Source organism: Nesoenas mayeri, assembly GCF_963082525.1.
Source record: "Nesoenas mayeri genome assembly, chromosome: 2".
In the NCBI taxonomy this organism is placed as follows: domain Eukaryota; kingdom Metazoa; phylum Chordata; class Aves; order Columbiformes; family Columbidae; genus Nesoenas; species Nesoenas mayeri.
In genome coordinates, this window is record NC_137543.1 from 132,004,895 (window position 1) to 132,024,062 (window position 19,168).

Genomic DNA, 19,168 nt, shown 5'->3' on the forward strand with positions numbered 1-19,168 from the left:
ACATATTAGCAAGATTTAGGCATGGTATCTGCACTCAGCATGACTGAAATAATTGAAATAAAGCAAATAAGAACAGCAAACAAGCAATTCTGACAAGCAAGTGTATATTAAACTCCCATTTTCAACTCAAAGAACACAAGGAGATAGAAGACCAACCATGTTCAAAATTGTTGTTGACCTCCATTGGAGAACAAATTACAGTAAAGGGTTAACACTTTGATGATTTTTGAAGCAAATAAGGAGAAAATTCTATTGCTGCTTTCCAGCCTGTGCATTTTGCTAATCTGTATTTGGCTTCCATTGTAACATTCTCCTTCCACATAGCAATGCATTTGGAAAAAGTGAATTTTTGTCACACTGCTTGCCAAGTATTTAAAACTGACACCAGCTATGACTAATGACAGTGCTGGAATGTGCTGTTCTCAGTAGAATAGAGGCCTGTACAGACCTAGGAGTTTCCTGGGGTCCAGCTTCTGTCTGTTCAGGGGGCTGGTGCCATACAGCAGTGAATGATGTTCAGAGTGAACCAGCTGTATTTCCTCCAGACTGGCTTTTCGACCTCGAATTCGCTGAAAGAAAACAGCAGAGGCCTACAATGTTCCACTGACAATATTTAGGGAGAAAAAAAAAAAAAAAAAGAAAAAAAAAGTAAAGGTCCGAAATAACATTTAGTATGATTAATAATGGGTTGAGATTGCGTCATGCAGGAATGTGACACTGATTTGTTTATTAAAGCAATGCTATATGGAAAACAAATGCGTGTGTGGTTTATCACAAATGCTTTGCTTAAGTCTTAGCAGAGTTAATACGAGGTCCCACATACAAGAAAAAGAAAATATTCCGCCTCTTTTCTACATTATATTTAGAGATACAAATGAAAAGGTGAAATATTACTTACATAAGAAAGCTGGCTAGAAAAGTTCTGGTTTAAAGAGTAAAAACTTATTCACACCTGTAAGCTGCAGAAGTGTTCTGAATGAGGACTAATGTTTTTTGCATTACTATTAGTACTTGTGATTTATGCTGTTAGGAAGAACATGATCAGTGAGGAGAGCCAGGGAGAAGAAGAAAATTAAAGTTTAAATTCTCTAATGAAATATATATATATATATATATATATAAAATATTTTTTTTTTTTTTAATATTGTATGTTCAATATCCCAGGATCATTTTTGCTGTTACACATGCTGACTCACTTCCTTACATTTTTGTAAGTAGAGTTTGTCTCTTTAACTGTCTCTTTAACTCTTCAATTTGTACTCTCCCCACTTAAATCAGTGCTTAAAAATATGGGATGTCTTTCTAGAAATTAATTGCAATTTAATCAGTTTAGAAAATAAGGAAGATAGGAAAGGAGGAATAAAAGATTGAAACTAACACTTTCTTATTCAGCAGATCTGTTCCTTGCATGTATTTGGTTACAGCTTGTCATAAAAATCTTCTCTGCATGTGCTGGTGCTGCACAGCCTTTACAGACATAGCAACATGAAGCAATTTTTTTTTCAGGTTTAGGCCTAATAAACAGCACTGTCAACAAGGTTCTGGTCCCAAGATCATCTTTCCTCTTGATATTGGATATTGTAAAGAGAAAACAGTCTATTTTTAAGGTCTTGAACTCTATTTGCAGAGTTGGTCCTTATGAATACCTGAGGCAAAACCTCTCATAACTTAGGCTGTGGATCAGTCCAGTTGTCTGGGTCTATATGTAAACAGATACAGAGGTTGTCTAAATAGATCATCCTATTTTTAATAGACTGATTAACCTGTTACAGAAATACCACTCAATTCTAGTCTTCTTAGACACTAAGTTATAGTTCTTATATCCATCACCTAGCCATGCACATCAGGAGGCAGCAACATCTTCACTAGGAAGTAATATTATAAATATAAAAGAGAATGTGCACTGCAGAAGAAAGGAACTGCCTAGGAGAGGTCAGAAGAACCATGCAAAATATATATATTTAGCTAAGCACTGACAATTTTTTTCTAACTGATTAGGAAAAATGTCCTAAGAGTTAGATCTAGATGACTGTGGAACAAGCTCCCCCTCAGGGAAATGGTGGAAGCCCTATTTCTTGCAGTCTTTAAAACCTGACTGGATACAGCAGTGGAAAAAATATTTTAGGGAATGATCCAAGAACTAAATGACTTAATAAACCCTTTTTCATCTCTAATTTCTTCAAGCCTCTCCCAGGCTCACATGAGAATTTGTAGCACACACAGTTGCACAATCAAAATCAGCACATTATGTTACTTCACGGAATCAGTAAACCCTGTAATGGTTCTTCTGGGTCAGATAAAATGTTTTTCTTCACAAGTGAGGTGACTGGTTTCATTTATTTGTTCATCTATTCTCATTAAGGTCTATGTTTCTAATGAGCTGCTTTAAAATATATACCCAATTCTCCACAGCAAAACTGGGAAGGGGGGCTGGCTTTAGGACAGCAAAAACAAATGTACACTAAATGTAAAGAAGTATTTTATAAAGGTCACATCAAAGGACCTTGAATAAAATACTCTCTAGTCACATATTTTCTACAAATTATATAAAACCTCTTTAATAGATGTTTAAGAGAGTTAATTGTCTGGCTTTTTTAAAAGTTCGGTTAAATGCCATATCCCTTTAGCTATAAAAAGACCCGCAGCAGGCAGTTATTCCTACAACAGGGAGCTCTGTGATATCGTACGGAATATAGTGATTTGCACTAACAGAGTAGGGTCTGCAAGTGGCCTCCCCAAAACATTTTGTGAAGGAGCTATTGACTACCCAACATTGCCAGTAAGATTATTTGGGGCAGAAAAAGGTTGTGCAGAAACGGGTTTGGTGCAGAACTGGAACCCCACCAAACAGGCTGCTCTGGGCAGTGAGGTCCTTGGGACACAGCCAGCAGCTGAGCTGCCAGGGCAGGCACAACCCAGAGCTGCTCTTTCTCCACAGCTTCTCCAGCTCTAACCATGAGCATCAGCAAGCGCATTTGCACAGTAAATGGCAGGAGGAAATAGAAGGGTAAGCAGTGCACGCATTTGTGCTGTTTCTGCATTCCCACCTCCTCATTTACTGTTCCTTTCATCCTGCCATTGCAGTGTGTCTCCTTCTCAAGCCATTTGCAGTAACATTAAAATTCCAACTATCTAAGGCTCTACACAGAAGAAAGAATAGTCGATACTAAAAATTACATGTAATAATTGCTTAGAACAGTTCTTACACAATGATGTCAGGATTTAGTTAGATCTACAAAAGCACATCACGAGTCCGTTACCGGAATTGGGAATCATGTAACTTCAGTTACATAAAGCCATAGTTTCTGGGTCTCACTGGCATGAGTTACCAGACAACATAACATATAGATTTATATAACTTTATGCATACACTTTTATCCACATCTTTCTTATTTTAAAGTGTCTTTCTTAATTTTCATTTTCATAGTAGCATCAAAACCCCAAAAAAAAAAATTAGTAGAAAACAGAAAATTGGCATAAAGCCAATGAAAAAGGAGAAATAGCATAGGAGAACTTATGAACAGTATTTGTTTCGTTTAGGGTGATTTGAATACTACATCTATCCATCTTCTACATCCTTAATAGAAGGCAAGTCATAGTCAAAGACTGCAACTACAAAGTTATTCTCCCTACGATGGGAAAATGCTTTCACTTTTCAAGTATTTAAGGTCAAAGAGGACTGTCTAGTCTGGTCTTCTGTTTAAAATAGACCTTTAAAGTTTCACACAGATAACCTCTATTGACCTGAAGATTTTGGTTAGACCTTCAGCAGACTAAACTCTTGCACAGGCAGAGATTCAAAAAGACAAAGGTGACACTGCCTGTTTCTCTCTGCTAAACTAACAGGAAATGTTGACATAGCTTAAGCAATATTTCTCACTTGAGTCTCTCAGTGTAAGGTGTCCATTGCCCTCACTGCAGCTATTTGTGTGGAGCTAATGTCTCTGAAATTCCCTTAGGCTATCTAATTTGTAAAAAAAGTCTTCAGAGTTTTCCCTACTTTTCTGGGATTTCTCATAATTGTGAAATTCTCTCTTGTTTTTAAAAATACACATAGATAATATGGATCTTTTGCCTGTCAGTACACCCACATCGCTTGCTCTCTTTCCATTATGTAGGAATTGCAAACAGATCTCTGACATTAATGCACCTACATAAAGAGGCATTTATTCTCTTCAGGTGTTTTGGTCTTCAAGTGCTTAAACTGAACGTGTCCAAATTTTGTTCTTAAAGTGTCTTCATGGAGTAATTTTCATGTATTAGGGATTATTTTCATATATTTCAGTCTATGTGATCTGGCAGACTCAAAGGTTTTTAAATCTTTAAATTCTTTCCTTCTCTCCCCTTTGGAGCATGAGAAGTGGACAGTAGGAGATGTAAGATGTCACTCTAATCCAGAAAACTACCAGAATTCAGATCAAATTCCAGGCTGAAGAGAAAAACGTTCCTGGACCACAGTCCCTACAGGAAGTAGAGGGGGGGGGCACAAAGTGGGCCCATGACTACATTCTTCTTTATTTTTCTAAAACTGTGCTGATCAGTGCAGCCTAATGTCAGTCATGTGTGCATAAATTATGACCCCAAAGGAGTTATGTAAATACTTCCTCTCCCTAGAACAAGTAGAAAGCAGACACAACTACCAAAACATAATTCGGTCTTTTTTGTCCCAAAGGTAGGGCAACTATGCATTGCTCTTCATCAAGAATGCAAAAATATTGAAGCTGTATTTTATTTTCCCAATATGTATATATCAGGACTATAAAAAAGCCCACTGTGGTGGGAAATTACTCCATTCTCTTGCCATGGACTCAGTCAGGCACTGATCTCTCAAATCTCACTCTTCAGGGCTAGCCATGATCGGAATGTGTTTCTCTTTTGTCTTGGGGAAGCAGATGGAGGAAGTAATCTATGTATTTGGAAGAGTAAAGTGAATTTTAAAAAAAATTCAAAAGCTAGAACTAGTTTCTCCATGTAGCAAAAATCCTCTACACTGTTGTTTGAATAGCTCTAGACCTCAAATATCTATGGCTAGAAAGACAAAATACAGTCTGGACAAGCAAGTCCTCTTGGCTGTGTCTGCAGAAGTAAATTAAGCAGTGCCAGGAAACATTCCCAGGCAGAGGAACACAGTCATCTGTACTATTAAATTGCTAACGTGGTCCTTCACATCATTTTGGCTGAGCAGCAACTAGCACTCCCAAACAGCTCCCAGACATGGTTCGGTCACTGGCATGGGCCTGGGAGCATTCCTGGTAGTAGGAACATGGGCCTTTCCATGCCAGTTGGCTTCAGTGGTGGAGAACAGTCCCAGGCACATGTTATTTTGTAATGAAGACACAGCTTTGAGTACCCCAGACAAACCTTGTTGTATTTTTACCAAGTTATGTTTTTTAAATGTTATATATAGGAACAACTAGAGCAATATATATAAGTAACAGATTAATTCTTGATTAATCTACCTAGATTAATCTATTAACTGCAGCAAGGATGGTGTCAGCCCAATACATATGACTTCCATCATCCCAAAAACAGTTAGAGATTATGGTTCCCTGTGCACTTCACCAGTCACCTCACCATGGCCATAGACCTGAGGTGCATGAGAGGGGCTAACCCACATCACACATTTTGCTCCCTGCTATAGATAACAAAGATCATATAGAGACAGATTGTTCATTTTCACAGGGATTTTTGTTAGATTAAGAACAGAGGGAGGGCCCCCTGGCACAAGCCTGTGGCTAAAGCTACACACATTGCAAGGTAATAAGATCTGAGCTACCTTTGACTGAACTAGCTTTGATCCTGAAACTCCTAATCAGGCAAACAGTGGGACCGCAGTCCTCTTGTGGGACTATTCTTTTAGTAAAAGAGAAAAAAAAGAAGGTTCACAGTTACTATAGAGGATTTCCTAAGTGGCTGTTGCCGGTTCCTGTTCCTAAACTTTCCTTCAGACCTGGTGCATGAGGCAGCGAATGTGGCAAAACCTGACCAGTGATCTCTCTGCTCCTTCTGACAGAAACCATGGGAAATTATATTGAGAAATTATATTAAGGAAAACTAATGTCCGTGAGGGAGCATTAAGAAGTCGGTAAAAAAGACAATGGAGTTGTCCATGTTGCTTTGACTCCACATCCTCAGTGTGGTATATTCCAGAATGCAAGTTAATGGTGGCCTATTATTTCTTGAATAATGCAACAACCACTCCTTTAGTGACACGAGTCATATATTCAGTTGAATAACTCTGCAAAAGAATCAGAGCACCAATTAAGTGAATCACTGCAACCACCTTCCTTAATTTGAAAAGAGGACAGGTTTAAGGACATGTGTGAAGTCAAGTAAGTGCTAGAGAACTCAGTGAAGCAAAGGACAGGTTGCATCATCAAGTACAATCCTGTCTTTAGCTACACAAGAGGATCAGGATAAACACCAGATGTATGCACCAGCTTCACACTGGGATTCCTCAAAGTTTTATCATCATTTCGACAGCTCGTTTCCCATTCCATCCTCATTTCAAAGCACACAATGGGATTCAAAATTAACTGAATATCATTTGACATGAAGTGACTTACTTCCTTTCCACCCACTCACTGGATTTTGCAAGACCTAATAGGCTATATTTCATTTTTTGAAATTGTAGAATTATAAGAAGAAACTTTAAATGTTCCAGGAAACTGCTGGACTACATGCACCTCAGACTAACCTCTACCACTTCTCCTATTTACACCTTTTGCAGATTGACACAATTTATTGTTCAGTAATATATGTTTATTCCTGAAGAATGCAATGCATAGTAGCACACTGTGTTTTAGTTATTCTTTCTCTTTTTTATCTTTACTTTTTAATATGGGTCCTGAGTCAAGAAGATAACAAGGCTTTATTTTAGTAAAGCACTGAGCTGTATATTTAACATATTCCTTTAGTATGTGATTCCATCAGTGAAACCACTTACGTCATATGTGGCCTTAAGGGCCTTCCGGAAAGAAAGTCTCTTGGAAGACTGAAAAAACTATGCAAGTTAAAAAAAAAAAAAGAATTATCCTGTTAGAGTGCTGCCATCTAGTTAGATGAGTGTGTACAACAAATCCATTTACAGGGCTTGCAATATACCACAGACCAGTACGCTTGACTACCTGCAGAAAATTCTCACAGACAGCCACTAATAGCTAATCAAAGGGACTTATTGTATCAGTTCCTTTGGGTTTCTAAAAACCTAACTAACTATGTAAAGAAAAGTAGTTACAGAAAACAGAGCATAAGAGTCCTGGCAATTTTGAGATCCTGCAAAACCTAAGCAAACTTGCGTTGGACTTTGTCAACTCACGCTGCAATGCAGTAAGAACCCTCAGTTGCCATGGGCTTCTGCAGAAGTTGACAGTGCAGTATGACTCACAGGAAGCAGGGAAAGGTAGGAAAAGGCTGTTTTTCAGCAACCCAAGTCATATATGAACCCCAGATCACATATTTGATTTAAGCATGATGTTTTAATATGCAATTTTGTGAGGGAAATCAAAGTAGAAGAAAGTTCCACATTTGCCTACAAGATTGTGCTTTAAAGTCTCAGGTTTTGGTGTGCTACCCATCGTACATCAGGCAAATGAAAATGCTTATGAAAACAGACTTTGTAGCCTAAAATAAGACAATATGCAATGTGCTTATGGAGTGATATAAACTACACTAAAAAAAAAAAAAAAAAAAAGTGTTCTGTGCTACTACAAAAGTAAAATCCTTAGCTGCCTGAAAAAGTTAAGAACTGTGCTATTGAAAGGACTGCACTTCCTGTTTGACTACTGTTTGTCGACCTTCCTAAATCAAGTCGAGTAACACAGTCATGTCTTGATTTTATATTCTAAAGGATGAGGTTAATGACTGTCATTGTTCAAATTCTTTGTTTTCTGATTGGGAAGTGTATTTTTCTAAAATGCATTATTTAAATATTGTCAGTAAAGTCCAAATAATTTCTAAGACAAATTACTTTCTTATTACAGAAGTAAGACAGATTGAGGATTTAATACATTTACCATTTACTTTAATGAGTCAAATATCTGGTCTTCATATTCTTTTTTACCTCACACTTGTTTAGCAACCCAGTTTCTTGCAGCCTTGACCAGATGCTTTGGATCCTTCCAGCATGTTCAGGGTGATTAGAATAGTTGCCACACATGCACTGGTGCTTCAGCATCAGACTGTCATACACAACTCCTTCAGCACAAAGACAACACAATAAAAAACAGTAAGTAAGACAAATGCAAGTTACACTGTTCCATTCCATGCATCCTTTAACACAACTGGATTTTACTTTACAGTTAGAGCAAGCTGAAATTCTGGATCTTAATTTACCTTTCCTCTGGGAAACTGAGTTTTGAATTACAAGGTGCACCTTGTGATATTGATAAAGCAAAAACGAATTCTCAAGAAATTATACTATTAAATACAATCAATGGTAAAAAAGAAAGGAAATGTGATGGTGTCTTGTTAAAGCTTTCATGGCTACAAAAATTCAGTCCTACTACTCAATCACTTGTTTTCTCTTTCTCTATTGGTTAAGGTCAGTTAAGGCTGTTAACCTATATATAACTAGAAAAGGTTATGTATTTATAGAAGTGTAAGGAAAATAATTCAGAAATAATGTTAAAATAATTTTTGGAATCATAATGCCACTCTATATTTGCACTGCTTGACTAATACTATATTAACTCCAAATCTCAAAGTATATGAGATGAAAGTTTCAGAGTTGCAACAGTGATAGAATCCTTTTTCATTAAAAAGTTCCACCTAGTACTCAGGACCAAATCCTGTTGTTAGACGGCAGTGCAAGGTTCCTTTTGAATTTTCTGTGCTCATTTATTCCAGGACAGAACATCTTTATATGGAACAGCTATCAATATCACAACACTATTGCTGTTTATTGGGAGCAAAAGAGAAACTATAGTGAGTAGTCTCAAGTTAAACTCAAGGCTTTCAAGGCTTTCAAACCAAGTCTGAAACACAGAAAAATTATTTCATTTATTGTTGTTTGCATTTCCCTCAGAAATGTCTGGAACAAAAAAATATTTTCCTTACCCCCGTGAACCACTTTCTTTTGGGAAACATTTGGGTTTTTCTTCCCCTTACAGTTGAAAAGGACTCAAATTAGCAATTTCTTCAAGCTGTAAAACTTGGCATTCAAAACCTTTTTCTTATGTGCCACCACTACTGGGGATGCCAACACAGTTCTGGGAAAATTGTGTTAGCCTGCTACTGAAAAGTCAGCCAGTGAAGAAAATACAAAATTTAAGTCCAAATTCAACAACATGCTCAATACAGCCCTTATTCAGCAAAGTTCTTGAATGGATGTTGAACTTTAATACAGTGTTTAAAAACTCTACTGAATAATTGTCTGTATACATTGTGGGCAACGCAAAGTTAAGGTTCTGAGATAATTCAGTTAGAAGCCAGCCAGAAATTATGCTGCTTTCGAAATATTTATGCTGCCATATTTCTTAGCTCATGAACTTTAGAACTGATCCTTTGGGATCTTGCTATTTAAGCCAAAATGATAATACAACAACTATGTTTATCATAAAGGGAATGCAAAAATAATACCTATGTGCATCATGACTAAGCTTATGCTAAATGATTAGCTAACAAACAAAATAGTTCATGAGCAATAAATTATTGTATTTACTTTCTGGGCTTGTTTCCTTAAAAAAAAAAAAAAGTGAAAAATCTGGAGCTAATAATCTAATGCATCTTAAAATCTCTGCTGGCATTGTCAAAGCAGTTAACAATTTCCTTTCTCTGCAGTTATTTGCACTGCACTGTTTATAAGCTTTACTGCTCTATAGGTCTTGTGCATATACTGCAAATAATATCCTGCAGAGCTCTCTCACAACCATCACCATTCTGGTTCCCTTCAGATATTTGTCTAAGAGCATTTTCTCTCACGCAAATAACTAAGTTATTTGAAGTAGCAAGTGTGCACAGAAATAAGTGCGTGCTTACATACCTTGCTTTCTTGGCATCCAAAGTTTTAACTTCTGTGGTTAAAACCCACATACCCACACTGTACAGTTTGCCAGTGTTCATTATGCTATTACATAAGAAAACTTTTTTCTCCCATCCCCCTGCCCAATGGAGAAAGTGTTTAGATGCTAAAAGTACCGGTATCAGGACATTCAGAAGCTCTTAGGCAGACTAGGTGGTTATATCCAATAGATTTGAATGGAAACACTTATTAAATGTTAACAAAATTAGCTGAAAGTATCTGTCTGCCACTCTTGCAATGAATGTTTTATTCTAGTTGTCAATGCTCCCTGCAGGTTTAGGTTTGCATAGTAGAAACTGCAGTTAATAGAAATTAAAAAAAATATATATATTTTACTATGTTATTATCATACAGAATCAAAGTGTTACGTAATAAGGACACTTCTTGATGACCTATAGCAGGATTGCAACTAAATAGTGGTTTTGAAGTAAAATGCTGAAATCCTGTATTCAGGATGTCTCTTCTGGTTGATATAAACATCCTTTTCTTAGTATATTAGTGTTTTTCCCAAAATAAAATATAACTAAAAATGTAATTTTATTGTATGTGAATTATCTTGTCCTAATAAAAAATCCATTTAATCAGGTCAGGTCAGTATTGCATGGCAGAAATATCTGCTCCAAACTTTTAAATACTAAGATCTTCACAGCACTGAGTGTAAAATTTATTTCTAGCAGGATTAATTGACTTAAGACTGAAATATGTGTTTTCATTTATTGCAAGCATCTAAATTGATTTAGGATGTGCAAGTAATTCAGATGTATGGCTGGTGGTCGTACAGCACATGTGCTTGATACAATACCACAATGCAGCAGTAGAGCTTACTGCTAAAAATAGCCTGTAGGATTTCCCCAACAGGATTCAGTCAATAATCCCCCCCACCCCCACAAAAAAAAAAGAGAGGGAGACAACTGTTTTCAATTGCAGACTGCTGTGAAATATTAATAAAAGATGGTTATTCTGTCTCTCCAGAACAAATGCCTACAGCAGGATTCTGCTCTCAGATTCCTTGTGTAAATCTGAGCAGTTCCACTGAGACTGGTAGAATTATTCTGGATTTACACCAATATTACTGAGGTCAGAATGTGGCCCCGATGACAGACTGGAATGGTGGGACCACTGAACCATATAATGATAGATGACACAGGACAAAATAAACTTAATAAGTCAGAAAAAACAAGGTTTTCCTTTTGGGGACTCCCTAACACTCATTCTTTTCCAAAATACTTTATTTGGGTCAGCTTCTTTTAATAACATTTTAAATAGAAGGGAGAGCAAGAGACCTAAAAACTGTTGGCTAACTGCATGCTTTGAAGAAGGCGAAATGCCCCAGAGAACTACAGTACCAATAAGAGAATCCGAAGAAAGCAGATCTAATAAATTATTCAGAAGAAAAATCTGAACTAAATAATCTAAAATATTCTGTAAACCATCTAAATGAACATCAAGTAGATTTTATATTTTTTCCATCTTTAACTCATTATCTTGTACATAAATTGCATATATCTTGCATAGTTCTCTCCTTTCAGCTAAGAGCAATTTCTGTCATTACTCAAAATACAGGCCCATTTTGATCCTCATGTAACATTCTGCCACAACAGTTTTCCTTCTAGTTTCTTCTTTTCCAAGAATATGTTGCCTTTAAATACAAAAAACACAAAACAAAGCAAAACAAAAACAAACAAAAATTCGAGGCAGGGAGGTGTTTTTACATTAATTTCTAAGGCCTGAATTTGACCTCACTTCATACTGTACAAGAATCTCCTCCCTTCCCACTCACTCATTCCTTCCTTCCATGCTTTTAAAAATGGTCATGTTGCTGCAGACAATGGCTGCTGCATCCTGTGCTCTCTTAAGGGAGCAAATCATAGAACCACAGGATAGCTCAGGCCAGCAGGGACCTTCAGAGGTCTCTAGTCCAACCTACTGCTCAGAGCAGGTCAGCACTATGGTAAGACCAGGTTGCTCAGGGTTTTCATCCCAAAGGATTTTGGAAAGGCTGTATAAGAATAGATGAAAATTTGGTCTGGCTTTCTTTCTTTCATTGACAAATGAATAAATACTAGGGCGCCTACCAGACCCAGGAAATACTACGCACCAATGAAGTCATTCTATACTATACCATGCTGTAACATACCATATGTTAATAATACACATATCTAATTATTCACAGAAACTGTATTAGAATGCTTGATGTTGCAAAGTCTCTGTTCATTGTCACTCCAAAGGTGTTAATCTTATAATGGAAAAAATAGCTCTATTTTCAATATACTCAGAAACTGCAGTGATAAAGGCTATATGTGTAAGTCTGTAAGCCCAGAGAAATGTCAGGGAAAGGGATTTCTTCTAGCAGAAAAGAAAGGCTTCATTGTGACTGCAGAGGTGTGAGATCTGATTCAGCAAAAGAAGAAACAAGGATTTGAGGAAAAGATGTTTTGGATTTAGAGAAAGGAGTTCAGTAAAGGACTGAGAATATCAGTTGGAATAAGATGCATTTTTAATCTCTTTCCTTTCTTTTTTTTTCTCTCTTTTCACTGCTTTTGTTCACGTAGTAGTGCTTTACTAAAGGTGTAAGGTTAAACTGTCTGCCTGATCTTAATACACCATGATGCTGCATATGGACAGTCTGCATGTTCATTGCAGAACCTGTCAGGCTTCCTTGTGTCAGATCTTGAGGCTTTTATGCCTGGTAAGTCCCAGTTCCCATCATCTCCATTCAAAGTTTGTGCTACATCATTTTACTCCACCTCCTACTCTTCCATCTCAACTTCACATTTTATTTCTCAATCAGTTCCACAGATGCCACAGGTTCCCCAGATATATGTAACCTCCCTGGCCTTAGTCCCCTTTATGGGGACTTACAAAGGGAGGTGTCAGTGAACCTTACGAATCAGCAGCTTTTATGTTTGCAACTCCATTCAACTTTTCCAATGGAACTGCAGGCTTTTGAACAGGACATTTTAGCCTACACACAGTGAGCTTGCTTTCGGTGTGCTCTGTGAATCGTTTAGAATTAGTTTACAATGTTTTGGGGACTCTGTGAACCACAACTAGAAAAACAGTGGCCTGGCTTAATAATCCTGTCTATACGCAGCTGGTCTTTTTGCAGAAACTCATGGTAAGTGAATTAGCATGTTTCTTTTCTGTACAATCCAAATGTTTGTTACCCAACAAGTGGAATTTCTAAATTGATAGTGTATTTACAGAAGAAGAAATTATGTCTTTCATCTTTGAATATCATCTTGCATCCACTTACTCACTTACTTGCAGTGCTTTAGGGACATCTCTTTTGCGGTTTTTTTCTTTAAAATAATACATTTTTGCTTTCCAAGTTCACATTCTAATGGGAAAGATGGGAGAGCATGCTGTCTTGCACAGTCACATACAGTGCCTGTTAGGGACTCCATCTTATATCAAATCCATGGTCATGAGTTGAAGAGCTGTAAGCTTCTAAGGCATGGTAAGTTCTGCCAACCAATGTGAAAAAATTAATACTTCTGGTAGAAACCTGAATAAACAGTACTTTCAAGTATTCATTTCCCCTTTCCTGTGCACAAAGTCAATCATTACTCCTAACCATGCTGTAATGCTATAGTGAGACTCAGGTTCTTAAATAGTTGGGCCCTCTTGCAAGATTAGATTGCCCATAATAAGAAATAGGTTTTCCGTGATTATTTTTCTTCTTCCTTCAACTGAAGTTTTTGGAGGTTCTAATTCACTTTGCTTTGGAGACCCCAGACCATACCAACAGGAGATGCTCCCTAAGTGACTGGACTGTCCTAGGCCTGACCATAAAATCTTCCTCTGTAGAGACTCCACACAGCTGCTGAAAAGATAACAAAGCTGTAGCCAACATCACTTTCTGGTCATGGCTACAGCTTTGCTCTTTCTGTAGGGAAAGCAACCTTGTAACATAGACTGACTTGTCATACGAAGACTTTGAGAATTATATTGCAGCTTTCCTACTTATTGGTGGTCTTCCTTCAACTTATTGGTGGTCTCTTCACAAAATAGCCAACAAAAACGAGGAGAAAAGAATGAGAAGATAGAGAAATGAAAGGCTATCCTTGACTTAAAGGCACCCAAAATGCACCTGTTGCTATATTGCCAGAGCCAGTCAATGATAATAATTTATGACTGTGTGAATATTAATCCTGTGATTTATCAGCTGCACTGGTTGACTTGATGCCAGTAGAGCATCATAAAACCAGGGAACAGTAAGGCTAAAACTGAATGCATTGCTGCAGGAGGTATTCAAGGCATTTAAATCTGTTGATCCTACATGAACAAACGCATTTGTTTTGCCTATTAAAAGCGTTCTTTAGGGAATCCTACCAGTTGTGTAGACATGCTGGCTGGGCTGGTCCATGGCTGGGTGAGGTAATGTGGAGTCAGTGGGGGAAGACGGGATCCTGGACACTGGCCGATGTTTATCTAATCCTGCCATGCCAACTGTAGCCATCTGAGCCTGGTAGATTTGCAATTGGTGGACACGTCGATGCGCCAGGAACTCCTGTTTCCAAGAAAACAGCACAGTAGAAAGAAACGTGAGATGGGATCAAGTAAGACACTGAGGGAAACATGTCAACAAATTAAGTTCATTAGGTCAGGGCTGTAATAAACAGTGTGGAAAAAAAACAACCCCACAACTCACACCTAAGACCTAGTCAATAAATCCATTCAACAGATGTTTTCACACTGACAGTGTGGGCTGCTGGCTTTGCTGGAGAGTAGGTGATGGCAGGCAACCTGTCAGTTCTCCCTGACAGAGGAAAAGATGGCTTCACATGCAGAGGCTTATAAAAGAGGAAGGCTTTTCTAATATATTGAATAAATAATATGATGATAGAATATGCACTTGAGCAACTGGAAGGCAAGTTTCTACAGTAGATTTAGTTCTCAGAGCTGCCTGAGAAACAGGAACAATTTTCACTTACATTTTTACAAATTGTTTAGAAATTCAGGAATTGTTACCTGAGATCCCACTTAGGGACTATCTTTTTTTGTCATAACTGCTGCTGGCAGTAGGTACTTCAGGAAAGGTAGGCAGGTGTGAAAAGACTGAAACAGAGCAGAAAGGAAGATTTCCTCCTATGCTTTGTTTGTCAACAGATGGTGACTTTTGCTGAGATGACAAAGGCTGAAATCATGCTGAAATCAGTAGAAACCTTGGCATTCACTCCATGGAGTAGGATTGCTTCCCAAGACTTCTTTTTTCTGTTTTTGTTTTTGGTTTTTTTTGTTTGTTTTTGTGCATATAGCCCTAGAACCTCAACAGAAAGGGACTGCAAGAGAGACATTTCCAAAGCATTTTGGAATATAAATTCAGTTGAAATTCACACTCCTGTCTTCAAACTGCAAACCCTATTTATCTTCACCTGGGCTTGGTACAGGCAGATACAGAGATGCTATATTTATATCTTCTTTTTTTTTAGTTACTTCTTTTTTTTTAATCCACTAACAAATAGCGGTGCTGAATGCTGTTGTTTGGGACAGCAGCCAAGAGGCCTGGCCTGGCCAAGGAGGGTTTGCTGGGTGCTTGGAGAGCTGAAGCTCAGTTCAGGCTGTGTGGCAAAGCAAGTGGGAGCACCCAGGAATACCCAAGTCCCTTGTGCACTGCAAAACGAATCCACAGTTCATGGGAAGGAAGAATGTCTACTCTGCATATGAAAAAATGAGTGCACATCAGTAACAGCTGAAATGAGAACAAATACTTTAAAAGGCAGCCTCAAAACCCACATTAGTATCTAGGGTCACCACTTGAGTGAAAAGACATAAGGTCATGGGAAGGGTAAATCACCTGGGAACTTCTCATAAGTGACTAAATAAAGAATGAAAATATGAGTAAGCAAAAAGAGGTTTTACAAGAAGTGTCTTGGTTTGGGGTCATTAAACCATTTCCCTTTGTTTAAATGCCGTCTCCAACTTTTCCTATTGCTTTTTTAATGTATGATGACAGAATGGGTTATATATTCCAGGAAATATCTGGAGGTATCTGAACAGATCTGTGTATCCCTTTTGCTTATGAGCATATCATAACAATCAGGAATTCTTTCCTGAAATGCCTATGTGCCCTGTGTTTACTTCATTCACTAATAATTTCAATTGTGATAAATTTTCAGAGAGGATATTTTTTGTTCTTCTCGGCATGTACATATTTTGTAACTTTTGGTGGGAGCATGTACCATTGGAGAGGAGAAGTGATGAATGGATGGACACTATTGTATTGAATATTTGCCATATAGAAAGCAGAAATAGATTCATTTATTTGAAAGGATTTAGAATTCACTTTGTTCAATGCTGGCTTAGTGGTCAATAAAAGAGGCACAGTAGATATTTTGCTGTCCGTGGCACGATTACTCCCTGCATCCTAGGGTCAAGTGGTGACAGCAGCACTGTGATGCTACTGTATTCACCATCTTCTGCCTACTCTTCCAAAGCATGAGACATAGTTGAGCAGTTTGGAAGAAGGCAAACTCCTACCTGCAGGACCCCTTCTTCCCACAGAGCTTTAGTGCCATACTTGAAATCAGCAGAATACTGGTTATGTCTGCTGCTCTCCTCAACTTCATAGGCTGCATTAATTGCATTAATTAACAGCTGATATCTGTGTAGTTCTTCGATCAAAGGGTTTTTTGATACTAATTTTAGGTGTTCACACTAACTAATGATAACTAATTACTTAAGTTCACTTTTCTGATAATTACTAGAGTAAAAAGACAAAAGAGTTCGTTCCCTGTTGGAATGCTTTTCAGGTTAGTAAGGGTGCATCAGTGTATCCTGGCAGCCTGCATTAAACAGTATTATTTAAATATACTTACTAAGGAAATCTTGGAAATTCAGCTATTAGTGAGGGGAGATTCATACTGTGCACAAATGCCTCTGTTTGGACTTTCTTCAGTGCTGGTAGACTCTGAGCTGTAAGCCATTAGAGCTGCCTTGTCTGCTTTTCTTTTACTTTCAGGTCTGACCGTCACTTGCGCAACGCCTCCATAATCTTTTGCAGTGAAGCTGTAAGTTCGCCATTCAGTCAATATCTAAACTCTAATCTATCCAAGCCTCTGATCTGAAAAAGTCAATTAAAGTGTTTTCTGGTTGATTGGTTTTGTTTTGGGAAGGTGATGGTGTCTTGAAGAAGAAAATATATCTGGAACACTACAAAACAGATAATTCAGGAAGATGTTACTTCCTTTGCTTATAAAAAGATTAGGTGTTTGTGTCTATGGAAGCAATATAAATAACATATATGAACAAATCAAGGGGGGTTTTTTAATGCTAATCAATCTGTATGAACATCACCTAAGAGCCAAATAGACATATAGTTGAGCAGTTTGTCAAAGACCAAGAAGAGAGCCTATTCTTGTTCTCCTGTATTTTCCTGTTAAACTGTGTTTTGTTTATATCATTCTTCCCTCCTCAAGCAAAACCAGACACATACCTAGAATTTGACACATGTTTATCAGAATAATCAGTCCAGGGAAAGAGAAGAAATTTGCGGATAGTTGGATGGAAAGCTGCATGACACCTGTTTTAATTTCTGAGGTCAAGGAAAACTGTTTGCCTGTAAAAACCTTCTAAGGTTTGTTAAAAGTGTGGTAGTTTGTCTCACAAGGTTTACACTGAGGCTTGCTTACATCCTCTGGTAAATTCCAGATCCTTTAAATGGAATTTTTAAAACTCTAGGCATCAGCAAAGTTTCCACTTGTTTAGGTTTTAGTTGAAGTTTTAGGCTAACTTCCTGATTAGGTTTCATTTTACAGACAACAGGCACTCATGAAATACATGTATTTTTTCCAGCAATCTACATACTTCTGCTGTGAGCACCTGAGATACTCTGTGTCACACAGACAAGTGGATTAATGCAATGAGTAATGTGGATAATCAACACACTTATCTGGCTCCCCAAATGCCCACCTGGCCTCTGGAAGGGATTAGAGCAACACAATGAATTCATCTTCAGGTTTTATGCGCTGCAGCACTGCAAACACATCTGCATCTCTCCAGCAACATGACAAAAGCAGTATTTGCACATCTGCAGGGTTAGTGATTTGTATTAATATACTTGGAGCAGTTCTTAGGTAACCTGAGCTCTATCTGCCCGGCATGGAGCCTGCTAGTTCCAGGTGCCTGAGATTAGTTCATTAGCAGAAGCAGGCAATTAGGGACCCTGCTGAAGCAAGTAGAGAACCATTCCCCAGAAGCCAGCTCAGGCTCTCAGTAATTACTTTGAGGAGGCTTTTTAGAATGAGTATCTAGAGAGAAGATGACAATTTTAGATGGATGGGAGGTAAATATTTGTTATTCTTCTAGTATTGCTGTAGAGTTTGTGAGTTATTTTGGTTTATTGGGGATTTGTTTGTTGGTTTGGGATTTTGGTGTTTGGTTGGTTGGTTTTGTTTGTTTGTTTTAGGAGGAGTTGAAATCAGTTTGGGTTGGTGTGAATATTCCTTTCATGTAGATGTGTGATCTGTACATTTTTGTGTCCAATGGTTTTTATACTCTGAGGATTTAATGAAAGCTGCAACCTTATTTCTGTTGGCTGTGAGAACTGGTGACCTGCCAGGATATTCACTTGGAATGGTAGATGGTCTATGATACATGACAAAGAATTGGTGAATTTTCTATTAATTCATGCTACTTTGAGCTGCTATGTGCTGTGCAGAGAAAAAAATGTGAGGTTAACTCATAAAAACTATTACTGCCTCTTAACAGTCTGCTTTTTAAATTGTATTATATGTTTATATTTAGTTTAATCACATCTAAATAAATTGTAAGATTTGTATGTCTGTTCCATAATCCTAAGTATGTATGTCTGTATGCACACCTTTCTTCGGAGTGTATGCTTTGGCATAAAAAATTTTAAAAATTCAAAATTAATTATTCTTAATAGTGATATTACTGCTTATAGTGTCTCATCTATTTGTGGCCAGGTTTATAGCTCTCTGTTGTTGTACTTCTAATGAATTCCACGGAAGCATGAAATGTGTGCTGATGTTTATTAACTGTTAAAAACCATTCATGTAACGCACATCCTCTCCTTCTCTTCCTTCTGTCAAAGACCTTCAGTACCTTACAAGGTTTTTTCTCTCAAAGCATTTTGGTGGTCTGTTTGCTAGTTAATTCTTATAATTTCCATATTGTTTTCTG

At 37.6% G+C, this 19,168-nt stretch overlaps 1 protein-coding gene across 3 annotated transcripts in view; it reads right to left on the minus strand.

Moving 5' to 3' along the window:
- The window catches only part of HDAC9 (histone deacetylase 9), a gene marked incomplete at both ends in the record, with an annotated part of 426,230 nt that overhangs the window by 129,717 nt on the left and 277,345 nt on the right, over nucleotides 1–19,168 (minus strand). For all 3 annotated transcript variants that reach the window (XM_080339190.1, XM_080339185.1, XM_080339191.1), the window contains 3 exons: nucleotides 449–569; nucleotides 8,063–8,196; nucleotides 14,357–14,534. In XM_080339190.1, coding sequence (XP_080195316.1) covers nucleotides 449–569; nucleotides 8,063–8,196; nucleotides 14,357–14,534 — 433 coding nt within the window. The remainder of the gene's footprint in view (nucleotides 1–448; nucleotides 570–8,062; nucleotides 8,197–14,356; nucleotides 14,535–19,168) is intronic.